Here is a 24,404-nt window from a genome sequence, read left to right as displayed (position 1 = left end):
GTTTGATCTACGCTTGTTGCTCTTAGGATAGAGACAAAGATTTTAATGTGGCTTATATGGTTGCCCTTTCTACCTCCCAATTTTGTTATACCCCCTCCTGCTCTGACCTACATTTAGTCTCTTGGGCTTACATTATATGGGACCCTACAGCGTTCTATGTTGTATGTAGCCTCCTACTGTAAGCTGTTCCCTCTACCGAAACGCTTTTTTTCCCCTATGGCCTGATTGCCTTCTCCTTGTCCTCCACACTCACCTAAGTTGCTGCTGCTTCAAGGAAGCCTTCCCTTCTCCCTCATCTCCTTGACTAGCTCAGGCCCCTGTCTTATACCTCTGCAGAACATTTGTCACATGTAGTTTTATGCTGTATAAAGGTAGTTATCTAATTACTTGATTCAAGTCTGTCTGAGGGAATGTCTGCCTTGCCTCCAGTTGCATGCCTATCACCTGGCTGGTGGACTGGCATAGCGTAGGTATTTAGTAGTAGTTTGCTGACCAAATCATTTGAAACCTCATTTTGTCATCAGACATGGTTTTTTTTTTTTTTTTTTTTTTTTTTTTTTTTTAAGACGGAGTTTCACTTTTGTTACCCAGGCTGGAGTGCAATGGCACGATCTCGGCTCACCGCAACCTCTGCCTCCTGGGTTCAGGCAATTCTCCTGCCTCAGCCTCCTGAGTAGCTGGGCTTACAGACACATGCCACCATGCCCAGCTAATTTTTTGTATTTTTAGTAGAGACGGGGTTTCATCATGTTGACCAGGATGGTCTCGATCTCTTGACCTCGTGATCCACCCGCCTCGGCCTCCCAAAGTGCTGGGATTACAGGCTTGAGCCACCGCGCCCGGCCCAGACATGTTACTTATCCCTTTTAGTTTTGTATGGGCAGCAGATTTGATAAACCCACCTTCTACGTCATTATCCTGAAACACTAATAACTGGTAGAGGTCAGTTCTGTGCCACAGAACCAGAAATATTCCTCCAGTTTCACACTGATTCCATTTAAGTTCCTTTTGTAAAAATAAACAATACACATAAATAATCACAACAGCTAACAGTAAAGTTTCTGTTTGCCATCTTTTATATCTTTTATCTGAGTTTCTCCAACCTGATGTTTCCCATCAAATGTACCTTAAACTCCTCAAACAAATCTTCCAAAAAGTAATCTATAAAATTTAGAGTGGAAAGAGTAGCAGAAATTTATAATAGAGTACAAGATAGAACTTGCAGCCAGTAATAACTTCTGGGAGAAAACCTGACACCTCATCGACCTGTGAGTGCTTTGTGGTGGGGTAGTGACCATCGAGCTCTTGTTTGGAGATGCCCCGGGGTGAAATGCTGGCAATAACCGCTCCACGTGGTGCAACGGCAGAGCCATGTTTCCCTCTATAACACAGAGTCAAAACTGGTGTGGATGAGCCACGTTCTTTACAGGGGGGAAGTCTTTCTATTATTTAAGTGACAGAAAAAAAAATCACTGTGGAAAATAGGAGTTATGCGGTTCAGAGCCGTTCAGAAGGAATACCAAATGTGAATTTCCTAAGGCGGGAAGAGGGAGGATCATTTTAATTAAATGTGGTAAAGCTTGCCTGGGCCTGAGCTTGCGGGCGGAGGTGGGTCACACTGCTGAGGAATACAGTTCTAATATTGGCTCAGGCATTAAATATTGCAAACACACTTTGACCCAGCAATTCCACTTCTAGGAATCTTTCAGAAATACTAGCATTAGGATATATGTGTGATGATCATATAGCATTATAGGTTGTAGGGAAAATTAAATACAACCTGTGTCCCTCAATATAGGATTAAATCATTTTATATTCATACTAGAGAATGGTAGACAGCTATTCAAAAATGAAATATATTTGCATGTAAGTATATTTGCATGTATATATTTTTGCGATAGACATAGAAATACCATTGAGTAAAAAAAGCAAGTCATGGTAAAAAGCAATAATAACAATTGTAATCATAATACATATATAGTACTTATTATATGTCAAATACACTTCTGAGAGCTCCATATGTATTCACTTAGTCCTCAGAACAATCTTGAGGGGGAGTACTATTGTTATCTGCATTTTACTAAGGAGAATACTGAAGCATACAGATATTAAATAACTTGCACAAGCTCACACAGCTGGAGGCTGTCTGATTCCAGACCCCAAGCTCGTAACCAGTAGATGATATCAGGGGAGGGCACACTTTTTCTGTAAAGGGACATAGTAAATATTTTTCATTTTGCAGGCCCTGTGGTCTCTGTCATCGTAGCACAAAAGCATCCCTAATTACCTACTATGATCACGTTTTTTTTTTTTTTTAACAAAACAAAACATTTGTGTGCATATTGGGGCATAGAAAATGATCTGGAGGCTGGATGCAGTGGCTCACACCTGTAATACCACACTTTGAGGGGTCAAGGTGGGCAGATCACTAGGTTAGCAGTTCAAGACCAACTTGGCCAACATGGTGAAACCCCGCGTCTACAAAAAATACAAAAAATAGTTGAGTGTGGTGGCAGGCACCTGTAATCCCAGCTGCTTGGGAGGCTGAGGCAGGAGACTCAATTGAAACTGGGAGGTGGAGGTTGCAGTGAGCTGAGACTGTGCCATTGCACTCCAGCCTGGGTGAGAGAGCGAGACTCCATCTCCAAAAAAAAAAAAAAAAAAGAAGAAGAAGAAAGAAAATGGTTTGGAAATATGAGAAGTACTAACAGTCCTTATCCCAGGAGCAGGTGTGTGTGTGTTACTTTTATATTACTTCCCTTAATACTCATCAGTACTTCATTTTTACTTCAAGTTTTAGAATGTCTTTTACCTTGGGAAACAAGCAGCAAAAACATTCCTGGGTAGAAAGAGTAGAAGCTTCTCTAAGTAGGGCTGCCAGATTTAGAAAATAAAAATACAAGATGCCCCATTAAGTTGTCCAAATAAGCAACGAGTAATTATTTGTTATTTATTTCCATTTAAAATGTAACAGGGGACCGTATGTTTTATCTGGCATCCCAACCTGTAGGATATTATTTCTTACTTGGATGACATATAAAAATACTTCCAGGGTGTCTTCTGGGCTCTATTTTCACCAGTGCTGATGCAAGTGTGGCCAGTACATGTCACAGCTGGATCACAGTCTGTCTGCTTGGCCTCTCTGATAGGTGGAATTGCATCTGCGGCTACATGTCCCACAGGTTGGCCACTACGTGGTTGTGGTCGAGTATTCCATGGAGGCAGCCCAGCTGTTTGTGGTTGATGTGAACGTGAAGAGCCCCGGGTCTGTTCTAGCAGGCCAGGTGAACATTTACAGCTGCAAGTACAGGTACTCAGTCCCGCCATGGGAATTTCTCTATAAAGGAGCAATGAGGAAATCTGCCTTAGGAATGTTGGCTGATATTCGCATTGGGAAGTTGTTTTCTTTTTGAGGCAGCTCTTGAAAACAAGCAGGTGACTAGTTGTATGGTCCAACGTCATCACCAATGTGATGGAGTTGGGAGTTCTCTCTATGGGCAGCATAAAAATGTGGCATTTTCTTAAAAAGCTGTATGCTGTACTTAGCAATTTGGCTCAGATCCACATGACACAACACAACCTCTTTATTTGATTCTCTATCACTCAGGTGTGGTGCAATGAACTCGCTGCTCTCAGCTCAAAGGCTGTGTCAAGTACCTGGGTGCATAGCATAGGAAAGAAGACTCCTTCTCAGTAATGTTGGGGGGGGGCACACCTACCTTTGCAATACACCTTCAGGGCTGGGGATAATTAATACTTGATTGTCACATGGAAAAAAAATTGACAAAGGACTTCAAAATTTGCACTGGTGAAGTTCTTCTCTTCCAAGAGCACTGACTGACAAGGGTTTATTAAAAATCGTTTTGTTTGCATAATATTTCAAGACGCATGCAAGTGTTCAGAGCATGCTTTTATTAAAGAATCAGCACAAGGGTGTTTCCACATGATTAATTGTATGAAATGACACTGGAAGTCAGAGTCTTTTGAAGCATCAGATGGTGCACTGCAGTAAACCCATCCAGTTCTTGGCCAAGGCCTTGAACATTGTGTTACTCCCACTTTTGTGTTGCTTTTTGTCAAATCCAAGATGACCTGAAGCAATGGACATTTTCCCTGTCATGAAAATGGAAACAGACAAACAAAAACTTATCCAAAGAGTTACTTTTCGTAGCTGGAAACTTTTATGAGAATTGATGAAATGGCTATTGAATCAACATCATGCCCTCGGCAGCCCTAAACAAGCAGCTGTGGCCTTTGTCGTTGGGTGATGATAGAACCAAACAAGGTAATTGTATTTGGCTTTTCAACAGGAGCAGAAAATGGGCCTAAAAGAGTTCTGTCATTATCTGAAGGCACGAGCTGCATCTGTAGATAAAATCAGCAACCACTGGCATGTCCACTCCCAGATGGGTGGGTCGCCAGCTCACCCGAGGCCTGGAGACTGTTAGCCACAGGGCCTGGGGCAGGGTTTCTCCATGCTCACGTGTCCATGCCCACCCACTGGTTCAGCTCTCCGCTCCTTCTACCTCCAGATCCCATGGCTTGACTACTGTTGCTCAGGATACAAAGTAGAGAGGGCTAAGGGGGCTGGAAGAAATATTCCTAATAACCCTGGTGACCCCGAATCATCTCAGAAGAGCTCTGAGAATGTCTGTGCCAAGGAGACGAGAGGAGTGGTTTCAAAACTAAAGAAAGAAAGGACACCCTTTCTGGACACCAAGGTGATTGTTTCACGACCTAAGTCTGAATGGAGTTACTGAGAGTGAACTGCATGTCAGTCTGCAGATCCCTCTGGCTCTGAACATGACAACCAAAGTCCTGCTGTAGGAGTTTTTATCCTCAGAAGTGCAGAACGGCATGGTTTCAGACTAGGAACCACTTTCGTTGTGTTTAACCACTCCAAGGAAAGTCCTGTTGTATTTTGGCATATGGCTAAAATATTTCCTCCTTCTCTTCCTTGCCTGTCATGTGGATAAGTGAAAATGAACAGGCTACAGGGATGGGAGTCCAAAAAATATGGTGCAATTGGAAAATATTTGACCCGTAAAAAGCTACGAAAGGCCCCCTCAGCGTTGCAGCATCTCCTGCTGAGGTTTGAACTTTTCCCAGCATTTCTCAAGTGACCTCTAATGATGTTAAAAAACAACAACAACAACAAAAACCAATATCCCAGCAGAATAACACTGGTGCTAATAGAAACACCGCTTTTCAAAGTAGTCATGTGATAAATCTAATCTGTTCTCCATAAGAGAGATGATCGTTAGTGATTAATCTGGTTATTACTTAGACTATTAGGAGGAATTTAATATAGAATAAGGATAAAACTAAGTGAATCACTTAATATATTTAACCCTCGGATTATGCCTAAATCCAAAAGAATGTGTTTTAGTGTACACACACACACACACACACACACACACACACTCACTCTCTCTCTCTCTCTCTCTCTCTCACTAACACTGGGGAAAAGAAAACAACAGTTTATTAAGTTTCTAATATATACCACAAACTGGGCTTGGCTTTTTGTATAACTTATTTTAATTCTCACACAAAAAAAATTGCCTAAATTATTTCAACTGTTTCTCAGAAGCAGTCCTTTGGTTTTAGTGTAACATTGGTTTCAAATTACATTTACAGACAGAAAATTTGCAGCCAAGCATGAAGTCAGAAACATTACTCCAAAGTACCTCCTCTAAGGGTTTTACCATTAGAGTTATTTGATTCAAAACTGTGAGTTTTTAAATGTCCCTGAACTCTGTATCTCACTTGACATGATGGAGGGAAGAGATACCACAGGTAGAAATGAAGAAGGAAGAAGGAGGACCAGATGGGGTTTTGGAAGCAAACTCAGGGTATTTCCATGCTGGAGGAAGGCCAGCATGCTCACTGCCTTGGCGTGGGATGGTGGCTGTCAGGCTGGTGGGCGACTTCAATTGTGAATACATAGTCCCAAGAATGTTGGCTGTGTCTTAGAGATCTGCAGTTACTTACCCTGGGGCCCCTTCTCTCAAGGACTAAACCTAGTACTCCATCAAGCCAAGTAGTAAAAGCACTTGGGACCCTTAGCCCTGAGAGGTACAACACTGGCCACAACGGGAAGGTGGAAGGTTCTTTTCCCCATAGAGATTGCGAGCTGCATCCCTCTTCAACTCGTCATGCAGGAAAATTCACTATAGTTCATTACGTAATAAATAGGTGAAACCAAAGAGCAATCAGCCACCCCATAAGGGTGTGCAGAATGAGGGCGATGCCGGGAATCAGGCTCAGAAAACTTTTCTCTTGCAGCGTTCTCTGCCGGAGTGCCGTGATCGATCACATGAGCCGCATCGCCGTGTATGAGCTGTTGGCAGACGCAGACATTCAGCTCAAAGTGCACATGGCCCGATTCCTTCTGGTATGCTTCTGTTTTGCCCATTGAATTTTGGAAGCATTTTGCTGATATCTCTATTTTTGTAAAGCGTATTAACATTTTGCCTGGGGTCACATTACTCCTGTAACCTGAAAGAATTGCCAGTTTAATGTTTATTCTTCCCATCTAGAACCTGACTTGCCTCTTCATTTGTTTGAGCCTTTTTGATATGGCCTAATAAAATTTAATCATCATATTTAAGCACCTCTCACAAAATCCTATTACGTTAATTTTTATTCATTTCTACTATTATAAAGAAAACGTCTTCTGTTATTATATTTCCTAGTTTATCATTATTGCCAGAGTTTGGAGTTGCCAGTGGCTATTGTTTATTTTCTTTTCTATCTTACTATTTTATTATGTTATTATCTCTATTAGCTTCTTGGCAAATTTTATCAAAACTTAAAACTTACAATTACCTAGTTTAAAAAATGGTTTCAAAAAGAATATCATTCAGTTAATTTTATATATATATATAATAAGAGTTAAAATATCAAGTGTGGCAGATTAAATAATCTTCATGCCCACCCTTGTAATGGCATGACTTGAACATTGAGGATTATGATAACAGAGGCAGTGGGATCTGGCTAGAAAGGAAGGGACCAGATTTACAATGAATGTCTCAGGGAATTTAAGATTAAGTTTGAAGCAACTTCCTGTTACTGCTGATACTACACATGCATCACATCCTGGGAGATGCCAGGCCAGCCTGTACTAATGTGTTTTAAATATTTGTGCCTGATAGTATTAAAAACTTTGAGCTTGCTCTTAAAAAGAAGCTGGAATTCAGTTTTTTAAAAATTATAATTATAAAATTATGGCTCCTTCTTAAAGCATAACAATCCAAGGGAATCTAACCTCTTCATCTTTTGAAATTATAATGGAGCTGAATCTTCATTTAAGAATAAGTTTTCCCTTTTTGAAGAAGTCAAATGCCATTCAGAGTCAAGGCTGGCTAGAACATAAGCTTCATGAGGACAGGGGTGTTGTCCATCTTGGACTTGCAAGACCCCCTAGTCTCTATGGTATTCAACAAAAATGTTTCTTGTTGCTGCTGAATAACTTTGCAGTCAAGCTGGTAATACAGTTTTTATTTAAAATGAAGTGTATTGATCAATTAATGACTAAGTTTCTTGTGTGACTCAAAAACTAGCTCTGGAGACTGTTCCTTCAACAAAGGCCAAATGTGCCTGAAATAGGAATCATCCTTCATTAAGAAAGGTAATTTCTAGCAGTGGCAGCCCTCACTTTGAAAGGCAGGCTCTCTGGCCCTACGCGGCATCCCTTTGCTTCCTCCCAATCGGCCTAAAGAGCCAGGATTGCCGCAGGGCAGGAGAGAAAAAACAGGCACTGAAAGAGTAGTTTCTGAGTTTTCTTATGGCTTTGTTCTCAGTTCTGTTTATGTAAGTATTTCAGCAGTAATTCAGTCAGTAATCCTGTAAAACGGTAAAAAGGAGTTGTTGCACATACTGATGCCTGAGGACATGCCATCCTGCAGTATTTACTACTTTAAAATAATGATTAGAATTATTATGGAAAAATCCTTTTCTTAATAGCTTTTTTAAAAAAGTGTGCACTTTGGGAGGCCAAGGCAGGCAAATCACAAGGTCAAGAAATTGAGACCATCCTGTTCAACATGATGACACCCTGTCTCTACAAAAAAATACAAAAATCAGCTGGGCATGGTGGCGCATGCCTGTAGTCCCAGCTACTTGGGAGGCTGAGGCAGAAGAATCACTTGAATCCAGGAGGCAGAGGTTGCAGTGAGCCAAGATCACACCACTGTACTCCAGCCTGGTGACAGAGTGAGACTCCATCTCAAAAAACAAAAGAAAAAAGAAAAACAGCATGTTTGGCTATACCACTGGTAACTGCAATGTGCTCTTCATGCATTGTATTTGCTCAATAGCGTCAAGTTTGTATCATACCCATTGAAGAATTCTCAGCCGAGTATGTGAGACCGCAAGTCCACTGCATTGCCAGTTACGAGCGATTTGTCAATCAAAGGTAATATATTTCCTTCCTGTTTCGCTGTTCATGCTCTGAGTGATACTGGGATGAGTATAAGGTCAAAAATTTATACACAACATCAGAAATGATCACAAGCCAAGCTGATGAAGTCTTGTGGTAGATTTAGAACAGAAAGAAAGAAAAACCAGCTGCGGAAATGATTGATCCCAGCAGTCTTTCCAGAATTCCATAATATCAGAAAGCTGACACAGGAACAAGCAGGGAAATGGTTAAGCCTACTCCTGGAGGGCAGGAACGCTGAGTTCTATTCTGAGCCCTTGAAAAGACTCATTTTGTTCACATCTTTTAATCTCTCTGTCTGAGACTTTTCATTTGGAAAACCATGAAAATAATGACCTATCTCATAACTATGTGATGAGAATCAGCTAACTAATTCCCATCTTATTAGGGTTTTGGTAGGGCTGTTTTGCTGTGTATTCAAAAACAACTTATAGGCATGGTCATGAAATCTGGTGTACATGGTTAGGACTGTAGGAGCCACCAACACAATACAATTCTGGCTGTGCATGAAAGAGGTGATGTATAGTTTTTCTCTTTTATATAGTGTTTTGTCAGTATTTATGTCTAGAGGTGAATAATGTTTTATTGAGTTGATCTCATTTTAATAATTTTAGTTCTGGAAAGAGAAGTTTCTACAAGTTTCTATCTAATTTACCTTGCTTCAAATTTAAGATTATCTCTGTTTCAGCTGGTTTAATTGAACAGGTGGCTGGAATACACTTGGCACGAGTATCATATAACAATCCCTAGAGTCCTGTGGTTTCCCCAGCGCTGGATACTTTTGATGCCCATGTAGTCCTATGCTCCAAGTCTGTCTCTTCACAGTTCTGTAGTTTGGGGTTCTTTTAAGAATACAATTTTAAAATATTCTATTTTTCAGTGCCACCTGTGTCTCTTTGGCCCATGAAACTCCTCCAACAGCATTAATTTTGGATGTTCTGAGTGGCAGACCTTTCCCTCGCCTGCCCCAGCAATCTTTACCTTCTCTTGATGTTCCTGGGGTCACCTTGAAGGCACCGCAGGTAATGTGCTGTTTCTAAACCAGTGGTTCTCAAAGTATGACCTCTGAAGCAGCAGTATTCACATCTCTTGGAAACTTGTCAGAAATGCAGATTCACAGACCTACTATAGACCTGCCCAGGTGGAAGCTCTGGGGGTGGGCCTAGGAATCTGTGTTTTAACAAACCCTCCAGGTGATTCTGATGCCCCTGAAGTTTGAGAATCTCTACTCTCTTCTGTGAAGAGTTCCAGAAATGTAGGCATCTGGTTCATCCTGCCTAGGACTACCCTGCCTGATGCCCTTTCCCTCCTGAGTTCTGTCCACTAGACATTTGGCAATTATTCATGGCCCATATTGTAATATCTTATATTTTTGTGAACAGCTGCTGTTTAATATTGTTGTTTATTCATTTTCTTTCCAAGTTGGATCATAAGACTTTTAGAATAATTGTTATAGCCAAGAACCTTTATTTATTTATTTATTTATTTATTTATTTATTTTGAGACTGATTCTTGCTCTATCACTCAAACTAGAGTGTAGTGGCATGATCATAGCTCACTGTAGCCTCCGACTTTTGGACTCAGGCAATCCTCCCATCTCAGCCTCCCAAATAGCTGGGACTAGGGGTGAGTACCACCTTGCCCACCTAATTTTTTTCTTTTTTATTTCTGTAGAGATGGGGTCTTGTTATGTTGCCCAGGCTGGTCTCGAACCAGTAAACTTTTTCATATCCCCCACCGCACCAGCACAGTGTCTTGCAGGTAGGAAATTCTCAATAAACATTTATTAATCATCTAGAGCACAAACGTGAAATATAATAAGGTAATACATTTTGTAAGCCAAAAAATGAACACAGGACTTTAAAAATCCTGCATTATAAAAATATACTTTACATTCTGATATTACAAGGTTTAGTATCCCTTATCTAAACTGCTTGTGATCAGAAATGTTTTGAATTTCAGATTTTGGAATATTTGCATTATATTTATGGATTGAGCATCCCTAGTCTGAAAATCTAAAATCCAAAATGTTCCAAGGTTAATTTCCTTTGAACATTAGATCAGTGCTCAAAAAATTTCAGATTTTAGAGCATTTTGGATTTTCAAATTAGGGGCATTCAACCTGTATTATATCCTTATAATCTCAAAGATGGTTTGCATCTGTTCACAGTGCATTGAGTTTGGGAATTTACAGCATCTGAGTGGTAGAATCAAATAAGATCATGTGGCCTAGAATAGTAGGGGAAATGAGTCAAAATCAAGCTGATGGAGTTCTAGTCCTGGTTTTGTCATGAAATTCGTGTATGATTTTCCGTGAACTATTTACCCTCCCTGAGTCATGGGTCTCATCTGAAAAATGAGGATAAGCTTTAGTTGTTATTGTGTTGTTGCTGTTGGAGGTTTTTGTGAGTTAAAAGGTTCATTACTCACAAAGTGAGGCTTTCTGAGCTTGTATTCGAGCTTGAGCAAAAGGAGGGTGGGCTCTAGCTTTTATTGTGGTAGGGCCAGGGCCCCCAGGTAGGATTCCTTCTCCCAGGGGCTGGGATTTGTGTGAGTAGAACTCCCTACTCATGACAAAGGAGGGAGCTGGGAGCCAGGAGCCCCTGCCCTGTCTTATCAGCTTGTCTGGATATGGGGCAAAAGGCACAAGGGTGTAATAGGGCTTGAAAGCTGGGCAAACATCTAAAATGGAGTCAGAACTGGGCTCGGTGGCTCACACTTGTGAACCCAGCACTTTGGGAGGCCAAGGCAGGAGTATTGCTTGAGACCATGAGCTCAAGACCTGCCTGGACAACAGAGGAAGACCCTGTCTCTACAAAAATTTGAAAATTTCCCAGGCATGATGGCACTTAACTTGTAGTCCTAGCTACTCAGGAGGCTGAAGCGGAAGGATCTTTTGAGCCCAGGAGTTTGAGGCTGCAGTGAGCTATGGTTGCACCACTGCCCTCCAGCCTGGGTGACAGAGTGAGACCCCGTCTCTTAAAAAAAAAAAATGGAGTCAGGCTGGGCACGGTGGCTCATGCCTGTAATCCCAGCATTTTGGGAGGCGGAGGCGGGTGGATCACAAGGTAAGGAGTTTGAGATCAGCCTGACCAACATAGTGAAACCCCCCCGTCTCTACTAAAAATATGAAAATTATCTGGGCATGGTGGCACACACCTGTAGTCCCAGCTACTCGGGAGGCTGAGACAGGTGTATTGCCTGAACCCAGGAAGCGTAGGTTGTGGTGAGCCGAGATCATGCCACTGCACTCCAACCTGGGCAACAGAGCGAGACTCTGTCCCCTTCCCCCCTAAAATGGGTCAGAGTCTTTATTGCATGGTTACTATGCATGGCACTGTTACGAACATTCAAGTATGGCCTTCTCACAAACATATTACACATTTCTTTTGGGTATGTACCCAGAAGGGCAATTGCTGGGTTATATGTTCAACTTTGGTAAATACTGCCAAAAAGGTTTCCAACCCGATTCACCAAATTATACCCGCTCCAACATTTATGGTTGTACCACAGTTTGTTTATCCATTCTGTAAGCGAGAGACATTTGGTTTGTTTTCAGTTATTGTGAGTACAGTAAAAGCTACTGGAAACATATGCATGAAGGCTTCTGGGGGAAGATAGGTTGTCATTTCACTGATCAATACTTAGGTTGTTTTGTTTTTTTAACCTCTGAATACTCTATGATTCTAGTTATTCATAACTCTTCAGCTTGAGGGTTTTTGTTTCTTTCCTCTTAGAATCAAGTGACCTTGAGGGCACGTGTACCACACCTGGGCCGATACATCTTTGTCATCCATTTCTACCAAGCAGAGCACCCGACATTTCCCGCGTGGGTGTCAGTGGATGGCGGGCGGCCACGGGCAGGTGAGCCGCAGGGAGCAGGCCCTGCTGCCTGCCTTGGGCGACCCCGTAGTCCCGTGTGTGACCGGATGTCTCTCTCTCTCTGCCAGGCTCCTTCCGTGCCTCTTTTTGCCCCCATGTGCTTGGCTGCCAGGACCAAGTGATTGCCGAAGGCCAGATTGAGTTTGACATCTCAGAGCCTGAAGTAGCCGTGACCGTGAAGGTTCCAGAAGGAAAGTCCTTGGTTTTGGTGTGTTCTGCTTGTCCCTCAACGTGCTCCTCACATGGCTGCCTGGCTGGCTGTTCTGTGTGTCTGTTTGGCTCATGGAAATAATTCTTCCAAGGAGTTGAAGTCATATTTGTAGAAAAATGTTTAAATTTCACAGCTATCTTCCCCTTCCCCAAATAAATAAGTAAAATGTGACAATTAAAGTCAAGGGAACTAGGACAGAAAGAGAGCAGGCATCTCCCCTCTGCACCGGTCCCTGCTTCCTCACGGGTTCCTAAAGGAAGCATTGCCCGGACTGTCTCTGTGGCCCTCCAGCTCTCTTCTTGGGCCTCCTCCTGTCTGAAGATGTCATCTTCCCGGGAGACAAGGGCTGCATGTGTGCATTTTGCATCCCCCATGCCTAGAACACCGCCTGGTCTATGGTGCTCAGCAGATGTTTATTGAATTGAATATCATGAGAGTAGTAGGCTCCCTGTAAGCTGTGAGCTGGTGAGCAGTTGCCAAAGACGTTCCAAAATTTCTACATTCTTTGCTATAGGCATATTCTGATTTATACCGGCACAGAGAACCAAGCTACCATTATTCATAATAGAGTACCAGGTGTGATGTAAGCTCCGAGGACAAGCCGTGGTGTTAGCTTCTGCAATGTTCTTGCCACTTTGGTTTGTTTGCCTTTAAAAATACAAAACAGCCATGAGTCACATGGGAAACACCAGGCATGAGTCACATGGAGCCCTGGCCATCCCGAAGGCCCCTGCTTACCCCCAGGGTCTGGTGGCCCTGCCAGCACACCAGCCTTTTGCTTCTCTGCGTAGGAATGTGGATTAGCCTTCGACCCTGGCTTTGGCCTGCTCTTGTGATTCTTTTTCATTAATCCCGATTCATTTGGTCTTTGTCTTGACAATAAAGAGCGTTGATGTCAGTGAAGAGAAAGTACAGGTCAAATATCTCTTATCTGAAATGCTTGGGACCGGAAGTGTTTTGGATTTCAGATTTTTTCAGATTTTGGGATATTTGCATAATACTTACAGATGGAGCCTCCCTAATTCAAAAATCCAAAATCCAAAATGCTGCAGTGAGCATTTCTTTTGAGCATGACCTTTGAACATCATGTCAGTGCTCAAAAAGTTTCAGATTTTGAAGCGTTTCAGATTTTGGATTTTTCAAGTAGGGATGCTCAACCTGTGTAGTAAGTAGCCTTAGGTCAGTGCCATCACGGGAAGTTCTAAGACATGCTGATGGGTTTCTTTCAGATCCGTGTTCTAGCGATGCCTGCAGAAAACTATGACTACCAAATACTTCACAAAAAATCCATAGACAGGTCACTGGAGTTTATCACCAGTTGTGGAAAAAACAGCTTTTACATTGAGTGAGTATCACTTTGTGGGAAGGTTCTGGAATGTAGAGCCACACCCACATTCCTGACCAGCTCGAGGCCCGGGGAGGGGCTGGCCTTTGGATCCGTCCTCTTCCCCTCACTGTCCAAGAGAGTGGCATTGAGTCCCAGGGGAAGACGTTTTTTCTCCACACCGACCCTCCTGTGATGGACTTCGCCATGTGCTGTCTGGGAAAGATGACTGTCCTCAGCTATGAACTCATCAGGGGTCCACACTCCAAGCGGAGATTCAGGGGCTGATTAGGAGTTTCTCTCCTGCTCCATTGCTTCCTGTGTGCCAGCACAGAGTCCTAAAACACACCACACAGGGTCCCCTCCACCGGGAAGGATGTCAATCTCAATCTCACTCTCCTCTGCCACCTAACTGAGCAGGGAGTGTCCAGAGACACGGCCCCCTGCCCTCTCTCCTTGTGTCCTTGAATGCCAAGAGCTAGGATGGCCCCGAGGATCAGCTCCTGCCGTTCTCTTCTGTGGACTCACCCTTTCCCCGTCGTAGGGTTCCTGAAGAACCCAGGCGCTCCAGAGGCCCTGGGAGGCAGACGCCTCCTGTACAGTGAATATTAAGAGCAAAGGCTCGTAAGTCAAGCAACTGTGGCTGTGAATGCTGCTCAGCCACTCCATAACCCTGCAGCGTTGGGAATGTTGCCTGAATTCCAGGAGCCTCAGTTGCCTTATCTGTGAATTAGGGCTTAGGCCCAGTTGATTGGGAGGTCATGCGGGATGTAACTAGGGCTTCCAGCACACAACATTCAATGAATGTTGGTGATGCTCCTCCTCATTATCATGTTATTAGTTGTATTATTACACACATAGGTCTGCTTCTTGGTAACCACTTTATTGAGCTATAATTCACATACCATATAGTTCCTCCTTTAGGTCCGTTTCCACTCTTTTATTCCAGCTCTGCAAGGTTCCCATGGGAATGTCTGTGCTGTCTCCTCCGGAGTAGTGGGAGATGGGTGGCTGTCCCCGGCTGAGTCTGAGGTGGGGTGTTTCCCACTCTTCCCCAACTCCAGAGCCATGAGCCCCTCCCACAGACGCTGCTGGGTGGAGCAGGTGGTAAAGGCAAGGTTGGGACCACTCCCGTACACACCTTCCAGGGCATCACTACGAGTTGTTTCTGTTTCCACAGCCCCCAGACAGCCTCCAGATTCTGTAAGAATTCTGCCAGGTCCCTGGTGGCCTTTTACCACAAAGGCGCCCTGCCTTGTGAGTGCCACCCCGCTGGAGCCACTGGCCCTCACTGTAGCCCCGAGGGTGGGCAGTGCCCATGCCGGCCCAATGTCATCGGGCGGCAGTGTACCCGCTGTGCAACAGGCCACTACGGATTCCCACACTGCAGGCGTAAGTGCACGTCTCCCGTCACCCGAGGTCTGCTCTGGTCCCGTGTGGATGATGCTCATCTAGGGCAGCCTCCTTCAGTGTCACTGTGCTACAGACTCACCCAGAGATCTTGAGAAATGCAGATTCTGATTCAGGAGACCCGGGCTGGGGCCTGAGACCCTCCATTTCCGATAAATGGTTGCTGGTTCATGGACTGCACTCTGAGTACCAATGCCACTAGTCCCTGGACCACACTCTGAGTAATAATGTTCTAGAAAATAATTGTGAATCCCCTGCTGTGTGACCTGTGCACTTGGCAAAACAAGTGAGTGTGACAAGTCTCAAACATCAGAGTCTTGGAGAGTTTGATCCCCTTCCTCACCAAAGCCCCTTCCATATTTTTGGCCCAACCCAAACTCAGGTGCGATAGAACAGCCACGGTCACGTGGCAGCGCTACTCTCTGAATGCGAACCTGTGGGACCTTAATCTATGAACCATCCTGTGGCCCAAAGGGTAGGGTCAGCTCCCTTCACGTGACTACAGTGAGGAATGCAGTGTACAGAGTCCCCACGTGGAGGCCAGGGAACAAGGACCCTGCTGCCAAGTCGTGCCCCGGCCCTGGGCTCTGGACCCGCAGGGCACTGGGGTGATGTGGATGTGGAGCCACTTCAGGGAGCCTGTGAGCAGCCTCCTACCAATTTCCAGAATCCTCCGATGGTCCAGAGGCCCCATATGAGTGGCCCACAGTGGCAGCATGGAGGGCTCCTTCAAGGGTCTACCTTGGAGCTGGCTGGTACCGCTGCTCCTCATTCCCATCCACACTGTCTGCCGTGAGCATTTGGTGTGATTGGTGTTGACTCCAAGAAACAGGTCTTTCGGATCCAAATATTTCTCTCAGACCTCTTGGAAGCTTTGGAAAGCCTGGCAGTTGGTGCAGCACTGCTGGAGGCCAGGTGGCCTCTGACCCTCACATTGGTATTTCTTTGTCCCCTGACCAGCATGCAGCTGTGGCCGGCACCTTTGTGAAGAGATGACCGGGCAGTGCCGCTGCCCTCCCCGCACGGTCAGGCCCCAGTGCGAGGTGTGTGAGACACACTCGTTCAGCTTCCACCCCATGGCCGGCTGCGAAGCCTGCAACTGTTCCAGGAGGGGCACCGTCGAGGCTGCCATGCTGGAGTGTGACCAGGACAGCGGGCAGTGCAGGTGAGCTGCGGGGAGGAGCCTGTCCGCTTCTGTCACAGGAAGGTTGTATGCCATCTACCCACACACTGGTCACCGTCACATTCCACCCTGTCTGGGGTGCCCTGTGTTGACCTCAGCCTGAGCTTTCCAGCCAGGATGGGTTGCAGTGGGTGGAGTGATCAGTCCCTTAGCTCAGAGCTGGGCAGAGCCTGTGTGGACAGACGCCAGTCGCCTTGGGCCAGCAGCAGCCTTGCCCATTGACTCCCGCATACTGTCACTATGGGACTGTGTTCTGGTGTGCCACGAGACAAAAGTAGGAGAGGCGTGATATATGCATAATGAAGGTATCCGTGTGCTTTGCTGGGCTGCCTTGTGGCAAGCACCTGTCCATTTGTACTTAGGTATGAGCTTCATACCCTCCTTTTACGGTTCGCTGGCAGTGTGGTTCAGGTCAGTGCATGACAAAGTCTCAAATCCCACCTAGGTGAGGTGGCCTGGAAGGGATGCTGAGGACTCCATGGCGAAGCTTGGTGGGAGTGAGGAGGGAGTCATGGTGAGCAGGAGACAGGCTGGAGAGCCTGGCCTGAGAGTGGGACTTCCCACAGAGGACCGGTACTTAATAGCTAAGGGACAGGTGGAGACCTCGGCTCAAGCAGATGCTGCGTTGCTGAGAGGTTTGGTTCAGGGGCTACATTGGAACGTAGAGGCCAGTGTCATATGGTTCTAGGTCATGAGCCTGATCTCACCAGGACTGAGCTGGGGGGGTGCAGGGGCCAGAAAAAGGGGATGGCTCCTAGAAGGAGGGATGGGTAAGAATTAGATCAGTGGCGATATGGCAGGGAAACTGAGTCAGAGCTTCCAGATTCCAGGCCAGGATGGCAGTGTGCGGGAGAAAGCAGAATGTTCATCATGCACCCCACTCCCTTCAGCACTCAAGCCAGGCACATGGCTGTTATGGAGTCTGTAATCTGGGTATGAGAGCCAGGAGCTGGGGACAGGCCTCAGTGACTCCCGCTTGAGGGTGGCTGTGGTAGGCTTCTGTGGCTGCCATTAACAAATGCCACAACTGATGCTAAAATAACAAATTTATTCTCACATATTTCTGGAGCCTAGAAATTCAAAATCAAGATGTTATCAGGGTTGGTTTCTTCTGGAGGGTCTGCCGGAGACCCTGTTCCATACCTTTCTCTTCGCTTCTGGTGTGCGGGTGTTCCTGGGAGTCCCTGGGCTGGTAGCTCGTCACTGCCACCTCTGCCTCCGCCATTGCACACTGTTCTCCCTGTGTGTCTCTGTCTTTCTGTGGCATTCTCCTCTCTGTACGTCTCTGTCTCTTCTTATCTTCTTATAAGGACATCAGTCATACTGTGGTATAGCCTCATCTTAACTTAACTGCATCGGCAAAGACCCTTTTCCAGGCAAGGTACTGGGGGTAGAACTTGGACAGATCTTTTGAGGGGATACAGTTTAACTCTCTATAGCAACCATGTTCGCTTTTGTAAAGAAGGTCCCTTCACCACACCTTTCATTGTTAGCTGGTGCCTACCAACTCCTTTATGTTACTGGGACCTTGTAAGGAAACTGGGAGAAATTCTTGAATCATGAAACATTCCAAGTCTTTGAAACCACAGGTGTGAGTCCTGCCTGAGTCAGCTTAGTCGCTCAAGAACCGGATGGGATACCTGTGTTTAATCACAGGAAGCAAAGGAACCAAGGAGGAGCTGGAGAAGCGGTTTTCCGGCAGGAAGAGTAGCAGTAGAGTTTTCAAAGGGAGTAGTTTGTCAATAATAGATCGTGGCAAATGGAACTTCACACACAATTTCTCAATGCTGCTATCACAGAAAAAGAAAACCAAGAGTGCTTTAAAACATTTTTGATCTTGTCAAGGCACCAGAAAATGATGAACAGATTTACTGTAGTATTTTACGCAAAAATTCTAAGGAGTTTTATTTTTAACAAACTCTCACTGTCAATGATAATTTAATAGCTTGGAAAATTCCTAACTCAAGATGGAGGCATGTCTATGGTAAGTTTTGCCCAAACCTGACAGCATCATCAGAAACGGAAACTTACTGACTTGTATTACACTTAAACCAAGATACAAAACTGTTTACTTTTGACTTTAGGAAAGGGACTATAATAATCTAATGGGATAACACATCTTCCCATGATCAAAGTGGATTTGTCATAAAAGGGCCTTGGCAGAAAATGTGAGAAAATTTATATTACCGTAAATTGCACAAATTGCCCATGATAATTTCAGTGTGAATGCCGAAAAAGCTTTTGATTGCCTGTTTTGTTTTCCCTCCCTCGAAAATTTCCTTTATGAAAAACATGTTTAGAGGAGTCTAGAGCTCATGTAAAAGAAATAATCAGAGATACCCAGAGTTTGTGAGAAAAAGGAAAACACATCCTTTCACAGTCATATAACAGATCGCCCTGCAGTTACAAATCATCACAAACTACAAAGCTGGAAAACTGCAATTTTCAAATTGTATTTGACTACTTCTAGGTGTTCAGTTTTATCATACTATAAGAAAATCAAACTGTTACAAATATACACCTACTTTAAAATGATTTACAGAAATAATTTTATCAATCCACAATACTCACTCTTCACTTAAGTGAACCTGGAGTTGTCGTTTTAGAGTCAATGAGAATAAATGAAGTTGGAACCATAGAATTGAGCCTTTGACTCGCGTGTGGCAAGTCCCAGCTTTGAGACGGGGCAAGTCATTTTGTCCCCCTGGCTTTCAGTTTCTTACTCTGTAAAATGAAGTTTGGTAAAACCATCTCTAACTTCCTACCTAAATTTAAAATTCTGATTCCTTTTCTCTTTCAATCTCTGATTGTATCACAGACTATATTGTGTAATTATCAAAAGGTCTGTTATTCTGGCCAACTCTATTAGATCAAGATCAAAAAGATGCTTCTATTGATCAATACTTCATTTTTTGTAGCACTACATGACAGTACATATGTCTATAGTGGTGAAAAAATAAATCTGTATCTGCTCCTATAGTGGAAGATATGTGCCGTCAGATTCTCTGAACACACAAAAGGGCTAGAATATCTTCAGAAGACTTTATCCATCTGTGTCAGACCAAGGAAGCTGGAGATCCCTGATAGAAGCTGCCATGCTGTTGACCACGTCCAAGTTATTTTCAGATTGACCAAAGGAGATGGCAGTCCACCTGGACATCCAGTGAAGCCACGTGTACCTCATGCCTTTTCACAAGGGTAGTAGCCACAGGAGAGCTTTGGGGATGCCCTCTATCTCCGCTCAGATTTACTAAGCCTTTGTGTTAAATGGAGAAATTAAAAACCAGAAAAGGTCATAGATTTGGTGTTCTTGGAACAGAAGGGCTTCCAGCTAGGCATCAGTTCATCAGTTCATCAACCCTAACAACTTGGCGAGGCAATTTTTTTGATCCACCTTATCAAATAATCAGTGAGGCTGGCCAGGCAGTGTGAAGGCACTGGAGTGTGCTGTTGACACAGTGGTGACCTCTGTAACCACACAGAAGGAGCTCAGGGTTCTCACCTGCAGGCTCTCTGTCGTCCTTCATCTCTTGTAACACTGGGGTCTTCCTCTCACCTCTCTGATAATCCTTCTCTGGCCACTTCACTGGCTTCGTTTTCTCCTTCTGCCTCCAGACCAAGAGGATGTGTAGTGTGAGTTGTGCCCTGTCTCCGCTGCTCACTTTCTGGGTGACCTCAGGCATATTACTTCTGTCCTCTGAGCCTTAGGTCTTCATTTGTAAAATAAGGGTTCTGGAGGCATCTACCTCCTAAAGTTGTGTAGAGGGTTAAATATCCTCTGTGAACACACTGAAAGCAGTACCTGATACATTCTGAGCACCCAGTAAGTATTAGCTGATGTGGTTTTTTGCCAAGGTCATTCATGGCTGTCTGCCTTCGTCCCTCTATGCTTTGTCCCCGAGACTCCACCCATTCTCCTGGCTTCAGCCACCCCGACTCCTGGATGATCCCCAGATCCACAGCTCCAGTGCTGATCCTTGAGGGCTATCCTATTCCACCTTTATTGAAAATCAACTCCACCTGGATTCTCTTATCAACTTTACGCAGGTAGCCTTGGACAAGGTCCCTAAGCTCTTTGGGGTCCTGTCTCCTCACATATATTATGAAGAGCTAGATTGGATAATCATTAACTCCTGAATTCTACAACACTGATACTATCTCTGAAAACCATGTCATTGTCTTCCCTTTCAATCCATTTCTCCCTTTGGATTAAAAAAAAAAAATTCTACTTAATGGTAACAACTTCTTTCCAGTTCTTTAAGCCTGAAATCTGAGTATCATCTCAGAATCGACCCATTTTCCCAACAGCCAGTCAAGTGTCAACTTCTGGCAAGAGACATATTATCCCCCTTGCTTTCCAGGCTGTCTACTGCCTGGTTAAGTCCTTTTACTACTTCGTGTGTAAATGATATTGATGCTTTCCTAACTGACCTTCCTTTTCCTGGTTTACTCTTTCTTTCTTTCTTTCTTTTCTTTCTTTCTTTTGTTTTCTTTCTTTCTTTCTTTCTTTCTTTCTTTCTTTCTTTCTTTCTTTCTTTCTTTCTCTCTTTCTTTATTTCTTTCTTTTTTGGATCTTTAAGGGGAATATACTAAATGGACAATTATATTTGGATTCAAATATCTATCTTTCCCTTAATTTTGTCACAAATCCATGGTTCTGTTGGTCTGTGAACTTGAGACAGTGTTGATAAATGTGTACATGTTTACGATTTTATCTTCTTTCTGTTTCATGACAGCCTACCCTTAAATGTGATTTTATCTTCTTGGCATGTATTTTTGTTTGTTTTTGTTGTTTTAATGAGGATGAAACATCTTCCTGAGTTCCTTGTGAGGTTTTTTTTTTTTTTCCTTTTCCTTAAATTTTATTTTGCATGTGTTTTGTTGCTCAAAGTACATCTACTACCTGCTCCAGCTTAGGTGCTGTGCTTCCTGTAGGAGGCACACACGTCTGTGGTCTCACGGGGGCACCTGTTCTAACCAATAGTGACAGTGCAGCATAGTGAGTGTCATGTTGTGTGTGGGCTAGTATGGGAACACCACTGCCTTGACATCACACTCTTGGCTCAAGAAGCTTCCTCAACTCCCCATTGTCTCACAGGATAAAGACCAACTTTCCATGATGACCTGACTTCCATCTACCCTAACTCTTAATGCCTTTTGTTTTTTCTGCTTTCTTCTCTGGCTTAGTTTTCTCACTTCCTCTGAACACTTTTTGTCTATGTTCTATTCTCCAGTTATGAAAGGGCTCCCTCCTCTTCTGCTACCCCCAAATTATGCCTGTCCTTCCAGGATTTTTGTGTTACAAGCATAAACTCAAAGAATGCAAGGAGCCTTCTGTGAGTCCACAGAGATCTCCTCATCATCTGATTGGCCAAGCAAGTTGACTGCTTAGCCAGCTTCTCTCTTAATGTCCACATTCTAGGTCCCGTGTCCTCAGTGAAAACGTGTCCATGTCAAGACTGACTTATTCTACTTTGTCCCCTCTCTCCCATGTGCCCTAACACAGGAATGTGTATGTAGAAGGCACGCCATGATTCTTGAGTGAATGAATGAATGAATAAGGTAGACATTGGGCTCTAGATTAAAACTGGTCTTTGACGTGAGCATAATATGAAAGGCCCTGCAGTGTTTAATGACCAAAAGATGCAGCTTACCCCAGCACATCTAGGCCTGATTCTCTGAGACACGGCAAGCACCCACCCATGCCCAGATGTTGTCACATAATATTTGACCAGGAGCCCATTGCCATGGAGATGACTTCTCTTGACCTGCTTCCCCAGAATTGCCATTCTGCTATTTGGGTACCATAAATTCTGGTAGGGCTGTTCCTTGGGTACCATTTGCTGTGGAGAAACATACCAAGTCAGGCTGACATGAAGTCATTTTAAAGGTAGTTCGGCCAGATTTGTAAGAGGAAGTATTCTATTTCTTCCCTATTGTCATGGCACCACCAAAACCTTCCTTGTTGGCATGGAAACACCAAAAACTGTCTTTGCACAGGAGGCACAAGCTCAACGATCTAAGTATTGCCATACTCAGGAATATAGATATTGTTTTGGTTTACCCTGGCCTAGCAGCTCCAGTGGGGCCACTCAGGGTCCCATGTGCGGGCCACTGCTCCCCTCCCTCTGTTCTGTTGGCTTTTTTCCATCTGCTTTAGTGCCCTCAGCTGCTACCCCCATGCTGAGTGAGGGTCAGAGCTTGGTCCTGTTTTACCGACTTGGCCACATGCTCTCGGTCACTCTCTTTCCACCACATCATCTCACATACATTCTGAAATGAACACACAGGCCAGTCATGATTTTGCTTCCCTTCCTCCTTGTCTGGACAAGCAGCTTCCACAGCTGCCCTTGCTGCAAACACTCCTGTTTCCTTTCCAGGGAAGTGGAAATACAAAACACAGGCTCCCGTCTGCGTGATCTCCCCTTCCAGGTCCAAAGGCTCAGATCACTTGCTCAGGGGACACTCTGATTTGTGCCCACCAATGGCATTCAGTGAGTTTTTCACCTGCCACCAGCATCCAATTACTGCTCCCTTGGCCAGAAGCCTTACATATTTGCTAAAAGAAATGTTCAGACCTTGAGATGCCAGTCTGCCAGGTTGGCACTTCATGGCAGCACTGTCCCTCTGTGTACAGTGTTCTTTCCTTCACTGCCAGGAAAAGAGAAGGAAGGTGTCCCCAGCCTTGTCAGGCTATCTCCAAAGGCCCTCTTCTGTTCTAAGGCTCCTCTCTCTGATGGCTTTTATTTTGGGAGGGGTCATCTGCACTCTCTTCCTTTCCATCTCTAGACCACCAAAGTCCTTATGCTCCTCGCTTGCTGTCTCTCCAGAAATAATGAATCAACTGGGAACAGGCTTTATTTTATTTTATTTTTTGCCAGACTGTTGGATTACATTTAGTCTGAGAGTCACAAGAAGAGAGTAGGTGTTATTAACCTGGGGCCAGGAACCCTCTGATAGAGAATGCAAAACTGTGTGTATATGAGAGTGAGCCTTTCCGTGAGTTTAGTGGACACTTTTCTGAGAAGATGGCCCATAATTTACCCAGCTTTCCAAAAGAGTCTCTGAATCCCTCCCAGAGTTTACAATCCACTGCACTAGAGCCATGCACTTCAAGCAGAATATTTATACTCTATATCTACATTGCTCTAAGTGTGGTTTCGAGGCTACTTCCTTATGGAATAATTTCTACAGGGATCAGGTAGGGAGAGATGACAGGGATGGGACTGAAAGACAGAACTTGCCAGCAAGTCTTGCAGATAGTGCTGAGTTAGTCCTTTTAGGTGTGCTGAGTGGACAGAAAGGCACCCATCTGCTCTTCTTAGCCCATGTCACAGCTGGAATAGCAATAGCAAATACTTATGTGTGTGCAAGCAACTACTCTAAGGCTTTGACATGTATTATTTAATCCTCACTACAATCCTGTGAAGTAGGTATCGTTATCTCCATTTTCACAGATGAAGACACTTGATTGTAAAGAGACCAATTTGCCCAAGGTCCAGTAAGTGGTAGAGTTGGGATTTAAAGTAGGTTACCTGGTTCCGAATGCATATTCTTAATCACATACAAAATCCTTTTTATGCAGATATTTGTCAAAGGGGTATTTGCCAAAGAGAAACTTAATGGGATATGAAGAGTCATATTTCACTTTTTTAGGATAGTCACTGGGGTAAGATATTTTCATAGGTTCTAGGAGATAGGTGGTAGCTTACATTTGGTAGTAATAGAATGATAAAATGTTTTTTCCTATTTGACAATAAAACATGTTTCTAGTACTTCCCTTAGTCCGTCTGTAGGTAGATCCTAGCTCTGAATGCAGTGCCTGGCTCCCCAGGGCTCACGGCAATTTCTCTTCCCCTCCTCGACCTCGAGTTCTGGGCTGTCCAGGCACGGCCATAGCCCACTGCTCTTCTGCCTCTGCTCAGCTGCTTGTGTTTCCTTGTCTGCCCAGTGC

General features: G+C 44.2%; 1 protein-coding gene across 1 annotated transcript in view; it reads left to right on the top strand.

The window, feature by feature from the left end:
• LOC141580808 (laminin subunit alpha-3-like) overlaps positions 1-16,344 on the top strand; it is a 162,651-nt gene extending 146,307 nt beyond the window's left edge. The window contains exons 24-31 of the mRNA XM_074383677.1: positions 3,150-3,310; positions 6,286-6,394; positions 8,319-8,416; positions 9,321-9,462; positions 12,178-12,304; positions 12,391-12,530; positions 13,763-13,878; positions 16,228-16,344. Of these exons, the coding sequence (XP_074239778.1) occupies positions 3,150-3,310; positions 6,286-6,394; positions 8,319-8,416; positions 9,321-9,462; positions 12,178-12,304; positions 12,391-12,530; positions 13,763-13,878; positions 16,228-16,255 (921 nt within the window). The 3' untranslated portion in view covers positions 16,256-16,344. The remainder of the gene's footprint in view (positions 1-3,149; positions 3,311-6,285; positions 6,395-8,318; positions 8,417-9,320; positions 9,463-12,177; positions 12,305-12,390; positions 12,531-13,762; positions 13,879-16,227) is intronic.
• Positions 16,345-24,404: the final 8,060 nt, after the last annotated feature.

This window comes from Saimiri boliviensis, chromosome 13 (genome assembly GCF_048565385.1).
Source record: "Saimiri boliviensis isolate mSaiBol1 chromosome 13, mSaiBol1.pri, whole genome shotgun sequence".
Taxonomy (NCBI): domain Eukaryota; kingdom Metazoa; phylum Chordata; class Mammalia; order Primates; family Cebidae; genus Saimiri; species Saimiri boliviensis.
Note: the sequence above shows the minus strand (reverse complement) of the source record. Positions and strands in the feature narration are given on the sequence as shown.